At 38.9% G+C, this 8502-nt stretch overlaps 1 protein-coding gene across 1 annotated transcript in view; it reads left to right on the plus strand.

Annotated features, from left to right (window-relative positions):
* Positions 1-242: 242 nt before the first annotated feature.
* Positions 243-8502, plus strand: part of BNC1 (basonuclin zinc finger protein 1) — a 28482-nt gene continuing 20222 nt past the window's right edge. The window contains exon 1 of the mRNA XM_024742809.1: positions 243-320. Within this exon, the coding sequence (XP_024598577.1) occupies positions 243-320 (78 nt within the window). The remainder of the gene's footprint in view (positions 321-8502) is intronic.

An 8502-nucleotide genomic window follows, 5' to 3' on the forward strand; every position in this document is an offset into this window, starting at 1 on the left:
GCCGACCGGGCGGTGGGGCAGGGGACCGGGGGTGGGGGGTGCCCGAGGGCGGAGGAGGAGGCCGCGAAGTGGTCCCCGCTGCCCCTCAGGTGCTGCTGGCCAGACCCCGAGCCCCACCGGCCGCCTGGTTTTGCATAACCTCCTAAGGATTTGTCAGCCAGATGTGACAAGATTGTCGAGCAGAGAACGAAGGAGGAGATCTGATATTAATCAGTGCATAGCTTGGAGCCAAACTTTCTCAAATGCGGTGTAGAAACATGTTCTTCTCATTTAAGGCATCTCTTTGTGGCTGCGGGGCTGCCACCGGTCTGACTTTGACAGTTAAATGGAATGCCAACTAGCAGCCTTAATTGTATGAGTAAAGTTGTGTGTATTGTTGGGGGGAGGATCAGACACTCTAAGGTTCAGTAATGTCCCCTAGTTTTATGGCCATGCTCACCGCAGTCCTCTGAAGACAGGGCATTTAAATCGGGCCAGACGCGCCTGGTTGCAGCCAGGCCTCTGCTGTTAACACTTAAGGGGCCTAAAAGAGGCCCCACTGGTGTCCTGGGAATCCCTGTCAGTGTGTATGTGTGTGTGTGTGTGTGTGTGTGTGTGTGTGTGTGTGTGTGTGTGTGTGTCCCATAGAGCAGATCTAGCAAGAATTTTTTTAAAATATATTCTTCTCATCAAAGCAACAAAGATTTTGGTTGGACAGTAAGTGAATTGAAAAACAGCATTTAACAGATCTTTTTTTTTTCTGGTGTCCTTTTATTCCTTGCTGTTTTAATTTGATATTGGATTTCATGGGATCTTTTCATAAGATTTCTTAGATTGCTTTTTGCAAATACGTGCTTACGTGTTAAAACTTTTGTTCAGTGATAAATATACTGGCTCCTCAGCTGTCCCCAAATCTGTTGATATATATTACTAAAATTTCATTAAAATTGAATACGTCAAAATAAAAATTTTGTGCATGATGTAAAAGAGCATTACTCCAAATGTTACAGATTGTCCAGGATTTGATTTTTGCTTTAAATAGGTGTGAAAAGATAGCCACAACTTTTGCTAAAATAAATTTTGATAAATAGCTTTTTGTCATACTTAAAAGAATAAGATGTGAGTCATTATTTGATTTCTCATCTAATAAGTTTGCTAACTTTAATTTCCCCAAGAAAGTGTTACTATTTCAACTCAACTGTGGTTGAACATGTTCTGTTATAGAAGAGGTGGTGAGATCTTAGAACAAGTACTGCTCATACTCTGGGAACTCAAATATGTTCAGACATCTGCATAATTTAATTTGGAATATCACCTGTACCCAGAGTTCCTATTCCCTTCAGAATAGTAAGGATTTAGCAATGTGCCCCTTCTTCAGTCAGACAGAGAGAGTGGTTAGTTTGAAGTGGTTATTTGGCTGTTGACATCTACTGGGATGTGGAACGATGATCTGTTTGCTCTGGTTATAATTCACACTAGAAATGTTAACAAAAATGGAGTAATTGCAGTGGAAGCATAAAGTTTACATAGAGGGTTATCTTTATTTTATTTTAATTTTTATGCCTCTCCCATGTATCAGTTAGGCCTGCGTCCCAAGCCCATGCCCATATTCTGTACCTCAGAAGCATCAGCTTGGAAAGAAGGACGAACCAACCCATTGGGTGAGAAAAGCCATATCGGTTTCCCTGTGGAACAAGTAATAATTGTCCTTTAAGCATACACTTATTATTTCTGAATGCCTGTGGACAAATATAAATGGGAAAACATTTTAAAAGTTTAGTTTGTCAGTAAAATTAAACCACAGCATATGGGGTGAGGGGCATAAGTGTCTTCTAGCTTTTGTGTATGGCTTTAGAAGTTGTTTTGACAGTAGCCATTAAAGAGTTGCCCTGAAGGTTCCACAAGGTAAATTACTTGCAGGAGGAGCATGCTTTACCCCAGGGTGAATTTTCACCTCTACAGACGTCATTTAGAATGAGTTACTTTTGTCAGAAACAGTTCTGTTTAAAAAGAACTAGAAATATCTTAGCTAAGGTGAAATCTCAGTGCTAGAGTCAATAAGTTTTCTAACTTACTTTATTCTGAGTATTCTGTAGATTTTAAAATTTTATTTATTTAGATATTTTATTTTTGATGACTTATCTGAGAGATATTAAAACTAACTGATTCTGCACAGAAGGGGCATCTGGAAAGGGTTGTTTTTTTGGTCTTTTTTTCCCTTTTAAATCAGTTTCCACCTGAAAACCTTATTTCCTCTTATCTTGTCATTCTTTGAAGCCCTTTTTCCTAATTCTGGAAATTCCACGATTCGGGTGCAGCCCCATTTCTCTACTCAGACACATGCCTATTTTATCCAAAAAGGGTGGGTCTAAACAGTGCAGACCTGCTTCACTCAGGGTCCAACTTGGGGCCTTCTCAAACTTCGCACAAATAAGCAAACCAGCTATCGCTGTTCCCGTCCACACATGGACTCATTATTATAAACCAGCCTAACATATCACAGGAGGACGCTGCCTTGGGGGTTGATAATTTCACTCAGCTAATGTGAGAGAAAAGAAGGATGGACAAATAAAATGTTGTGAAGGCCAGGTCCAAACAACCTATGTGGAGGGAAATGGTTGTCTCAGGTAAAGTTAATTCAGGCTGCTAACTTCTTTCATAGAGTTATATATTAGTTTGTCTCCTCTTACACATTATTTGTATGAGCCTTCAGTACATGCTAGCAAACATCAAAATTATTTTCCAGGTCTACATCAGCTTCCAGAAGCATTGTCCTTGCTCTGTAGCCCTCTGATTATTTCTTTCGTTATTCATTATGAGGATAAAATTTTTATACAGACATCTCTGTTTGACGATACACCATGCTGAATGTTAAGACAGTGATCAGGATGTCATAAGTAAGTCTGATCTTTTCTTTTCAAAAATTTCAATTGGAAAATCTAGGGGTTTTTTTACACTTCATTTTTAAAATCTAGTTCTCACTAAGTTCCTAGAAGAAATATTTGCACAATTTTACTTAGCGATGTTCATAATGTCATCGTTATTTTACATCAGCAGCAATGGTGAAGTTACATTGTTTGTATAGTTGAAATTATCCTGAAGTGTAAATGTCTTTTTTTGTTTTGGTTTTTATTTTTTTCCTTAGACTGACTGTTGTATCCAGAAGTTCCCTACGTGTATAGTTAATGTCCTTTTGTTTTTTGTTGTCAAAGTTTTCTGAAGATTACAACTGAGGTCTCTGAAACTTAGGTTATAAAGGCAAAAAATGTCTCCGTATCATTTATATACCTGTATAGTTTTTTTTGTTGTTGTTAGTTTTTTTAAGAAGAAATATTTGGTTTGGTTTCTAAGGTAGGATTCGCAGATTTTCCTACTTTTTATATTTTCTGTTTTTAGAACTAATAATTTTAAGGAAAAAGGCACAGCTGTTAAATTATTTTGGCACAGAGTTTATACTTTGATTTATAGAGATCAAAAGAACAAGTATTTTCCCCATCTCCCTCTTTGAACTAAGCAGCAAGAGAAAACACCACAAGTGCCTCATGCATACTTTCTACTAACAGGTAGACTTGGCCCAACATCTGTTCCCTGAGTTCTACCTCCCACCTGCCATTTCTCTGCCAGACCCTTCTCCACCCTCTCAGTCTTCTTTGACCGGCCTCTTTTCATCCCCATCCTTGCAGCAAGAAACCAGATTCTGTCAGTTCTCCTTCAGTGTCATTTTTTTTTTTATGTTGCAAATGCTACCTGCCTGGTTTCTGAGCCTTCCCAGGGTCCCCTCTTTCAACCATGCTCATGATAAATGGTGTCTTCCCATTGTTCAGAACGCTGATGGTTCCATGAACCCAAGAGAGAGACTCATGGCTGCCCATCTGGACAGCACCCCCCGCTTTTTGCCTTTCTCGGTCGGCTCTTGTTGCCCATGACAGAAATCTGTGCTCTGTGGCCCAGCCTCCTGGGCTTGACAGACATGTACAGGGTGAGCCTTCTTTACGCCTAGGACTGTGGCATTTCCTGCATGCACTGCTGAGAGCATGCCTGCTGCCTCCTGCAGAAAGCCTCCTCTGGGCTCTCTGCATAACACTGCTCTCTCCCTCTACACCATCTTACTCAAAACTAAAATTTGGGGGAGAGGTGGAGTCCTGATTTTTTTTTTTTTTTTTTTTTTGCGGTACGTGGGCCTCTCACTGTTGTGGCCTCTCCCGTTGCGGAGCACAGGCTCCAGACGCGCAGGCTCAGTGGCCATGGCTCACAGGCCCAGCTGCTCCACGGCATGTGGGATCTTCCCGGACCGGGGCATGAACCCATGTCCCACTGCGCCACCAGGGAAGCCCCTTTTTTTTTTCACTTTTTATTATAGAGTATTTCAAGCAAAATTGGACTAGTTTAATGAAGCTTGGTGATACATGCTTGGGCATTCAGCAGTGATCAACTTTGGGCCAATCCTGTTTCGTCTGTTTTCCCTACCCATTCTCCTCACCGTCACCAACACTAAATTCCTTTGAAGCAAATCCTGAGCATTCATTCATAAATACTTTAATATGTAGCTCTGAAATAAAAGGCTCTTTTGTTAAGAAAAGCAGTATACCATATAGCATCTAAAAATTAACAATAACTATGCAATGTCATTAAATTTCTAAAGTGTTCAAATTCCCCTGATTGTCCCTTTAAGTTTATATTATCATTGGTTTATTCAAATCGGTATTCAAATAGGGTCCATAAATTGTGTCTATTAATCTATAGGTTTACATTTTACTTTTTTCCTTGCAATTTATCTGTTGAAAAATCTGGGTCATTTGTCTTGTGGAGTACTCCCCAGCCTGGATTTTGGTGATTGTTTCCTTGTGATATCATTTAAGCATTCCTCTATCCCCTATACCAAAAGGCTTGATCTAATTCAGATTTGAACTTTTTGGGCAAGAACACCCCATATGTAGTAGTGTGTATCCTCCAATGCAGGCGCAGGTGACCTAGTTGTTGTCTTTTTCATTAAGAGTTGCAGAATGCTGATATTCTAATTCTTCATTTATTTATTTACTGGAATACTATAAAGAGAATCTTTGCCTCATCAGTGATTTGGTTGCCCTGAACTACAATTTGTATGAAAAAGGATACATGCTTAATTCTTTCCCTTTGTTTAACATCTTTTGGTTCCATAGCATCCTCTAAAGGGGGCCAGTGAGTTTTGCATTTGTTTTTAACTGCCTTATGAATTGCTAGATTTTAATATAGTAAATGACTCGCACTAATTTTTAGCAAATCATATTTTCTGTTCAGCAATTCTTTTTTTAATGAAATTTTTAAAGTGTGTATTTTGTTGTGTGACTATGATACAATACAGCAATTTTTTAAAATGTATTTATATATTTATTTTTGGCTGTGTTGGGTCTTCGTTGCAGTGTGTGGGCTTCTTATTGCAGTGGCTTCTCTTATTGCGGAGCATAGGCTCTAGGCGCGTGGGCTTCAGTAGTTGTGGCACGTGGGCTCAGTACTTGTGGCACATGGGCTTAGTTGCCCCGTGTCATGTGAGATCTTCCCAGACCAAGGCTGGAACCCGTGTCCCCTGCATTGGCAGGCAGATTTTTTTTCTTTATTTTTTTAATTTATTTTTTTATACAGCAGGTTCTTATTAGTCATCCATTTTATACACATCAGTGTATATATGTCAATCCCAAACTCTCAATTCACCCCACCACCACCACCACCCCCTGACGCTGTCCCCCCTTGGTGTCCATACGTTTGTTCTCTACATCTGTGTCTCAACTTCTGCCCTGCAAACCAGTTCATCTGTACCATTTTTCTAGGTTCCACATATATGCGTTAATATACAATATTTGTTTTTCTCTTTCTGACTTACTTCACTCTGTATGACAGACTCTAGATCCATCCATGTCTCTACAAATGACCCAATTTCATTCCTTTTTATGGCTGAGTAATATTCCATTTTGTGTGTGTGTGTGTGTGTGTGTGTGTGTGTGATCTTATGGTTTTCTGAGTACAGGTCTTTTACCTCCTTAGGTAGGTTTGTTCCTAGGTATTTTATTCTTTATGTTGCAATGGTGAATCGGACTGTTTCCTTAATTTCTCTTTCTGATCTTTCATTGTTAGTGTATAAGAACGCAAGAGATTTCTGTGCATTAATTTTGTATCCTGCAACTTTACCCAATTCATTGATTAGCTCTAGTAGGCTCCTGGTGGCATCTTTAGGATTCTCTATGTATAGTATCATGTCAGCTGCAGACAGTGACAGTTTTACTTCTTCTTTTCCAATTTGTATTCCTTGTATTTATTTTTCTTCTCTGATTACCATGGCTAGGGCTTCCATGCTAGGGCAAGAGTGGACATCCTTGTCTTGTTCCTGATCTTAGAGAAAATGCTTTCAGTTTTCCACCATTGAGAATGATGTTTGCTGTGGGTTGGGTGTATATGGCCTTTATTATGTTGAGGTAGGTTCCCTCTCTGCACACTTTCTGGAGACTTTTTATCATAAATGGGTGTTGAATTTTGTCAGAAGCTTTTTCTGCATCGATTGAGATGATCATATGGTTTTTATTCTTCACTTTGTTAATATGGTGTATCACATTGATTGATTTGTGTATATTGAAGAATCCTTGCATCCCTGGGATAAATCCCACTTGGTCATGGTGTATGATCCTTTTAATATGTTGTTGGATTCTGTTTGCTAGTATTTTGTTGAGGATTTTTGCATCTATATTAATCAGTGATATTGGTCTGTAATTTTCTTTTTTTGTAGTATCTTTGTGTAGTTTTGGTATCAGGGTGATGGTGGCCTCATAGAATGAGTTTGGGAGTGTTCCTTCCTCTGCAATTTTTGGGAAGAGTTTGAGAAGGATGGGTGTTAGCTCTTCTCTAAATGTTTGATAGAATTCACCTGTGAAGCCTGGACTTTTGTTTGTTGGAAGATTTTTAATCACAGTTTCAATTTCATTACTTGTGATTGGTCTGTTCATATTTTCTATTTCTTCCTGGTTCAGTCTTGGAAGGTTATACCTTTCTAAGAATTTGTCTGTTTCTTCCGGGTTGTGCATTTTATTGGCATAGAGTTGCTTGTAGTAGTCTCTTAGGATGCTTTGTATTTCTGCGGTATCTGTTGTAACTTCTCCTTTTTCATTTCGAATTTTATTGATTTGAGTCCTCTCCCTCTTTTTCTTGATGAGTCTGGCTAATGGTTTATCAATTTTGTTTATCTTCTCAAAGAACCAGCTCTTAGTTTTATTGATCCTTGCTATTGTTTTCTTTGTTTATATTTCATTTATTTCTGTTCTCATCTTTATGATTTATTTCTTTCCACTAACTTTGGGTTTTGTTTCTTCTTTCTCTAGTTTCTTTAGGTGTAAGCTTAGATTGTTTATTTGAGATTTTTCTTGTTTCTTGAAGTAGGCTTGTATAGCTATAAACTTCCCTCTTAGAACCGTTTTTGCTGCATCGCATAGGTTTTGGATCATTGTATTTTCATTGTCCTTTGTCTCTAGGTATTTTTTGATTTCCTCTTTGATTTCTTCAGTGACCTTTTGGTTATTTAGTAACGTATTGTTTAACTTCCATGTGTTTTGTGTTTTTTACGTTTTTTTCCCTGTAATTGATTTCTAATCTCATAGCGTTGTGGTCAGAAATGATGCTTGATATGATGTCAATTTTCTTAAATTTACTGAGGCTTCATTTGTGACCCAAGATGTGATCTATCCTGGAGAATGTTCCATGCATACTTGAGAAGAAAGCGTAATCTGCTGCTTTTGGATGGAATGTCCTATAAATATCAATTAAATCTATCTGGTCTATTGTGTCATTTAAAGCTTGTATTTCCTTATTAATTTTCATTTTGGATGATCTGTCCATTGGTGTAAGTGAGGTGTTAACATCCCCCACTATTACTGTGTTGCTGTCGATTTCCTCTTTTAGAGCTGTTAGCAGTTGCCTTATGTATTGAGGTGCTCCTATGTTGGATGCATATATATTTCTAATTGTTATATATTCTTCTTGGATTGATCCCTTGATCATTATGTAGTCTTCTTTGTCTCTTGTAACATTCTTTATTTTAAAGTCTGTTTTATCTGATATGAGTATTGCTACTCCAGCTTTCTTTTGATTTCCATTTGCATGGAATATCTTTTTCCTTCCCCTCACTTTCAGTCTGTATGTGTCCCTAGGTCTGAAGTAGGTCTCTTGTAGCATATATATGGGTCTTGTTTTTGTATCCATTCAGCAAGGGCAGGCAGATTCTTAACCACTGCGCCACCAGGGAAGTTCTTGTTCAGCAATTCTTGACGAATCAAGGTGTCTGACTTTTTTTCCCCAATGAAGCCATGTGCTCCCCTCGAGCGGACACTGGGAGTTCCTCATCTTCGTGTCTCCCTGAGGCTCCCCACTGTTACTTGTACATGGTAGATGCTTTAAAAAAAAAAACAACGACCCCCACAAAAAAACAATTTGTTACGTCTTCCCTGGTGGCGCAGTGGTTGAGAGTCCGCCTGCCGATGCAGGGGACATGGGTTCGTGCCCTGG

Source organism: Neophocaena asiaeorientalis, unplaced genomic scaffold, assembly GCF_003031525.2.
Source record: "Neophocaena asiaeorientalis asiaeorientalis breed wild unplaced genomic scaffold, Neophocaena_asiaeorientalis_V1.1 scaffold155, whole genome shotgun sequence".
Taxonomy (NCBI): Eukaryota; Metazoa; Chordata; class Mammalia; order Artiodactyla; family Phocoenidae; genus Neophocaena; species Neophocaena asiaeorientalis.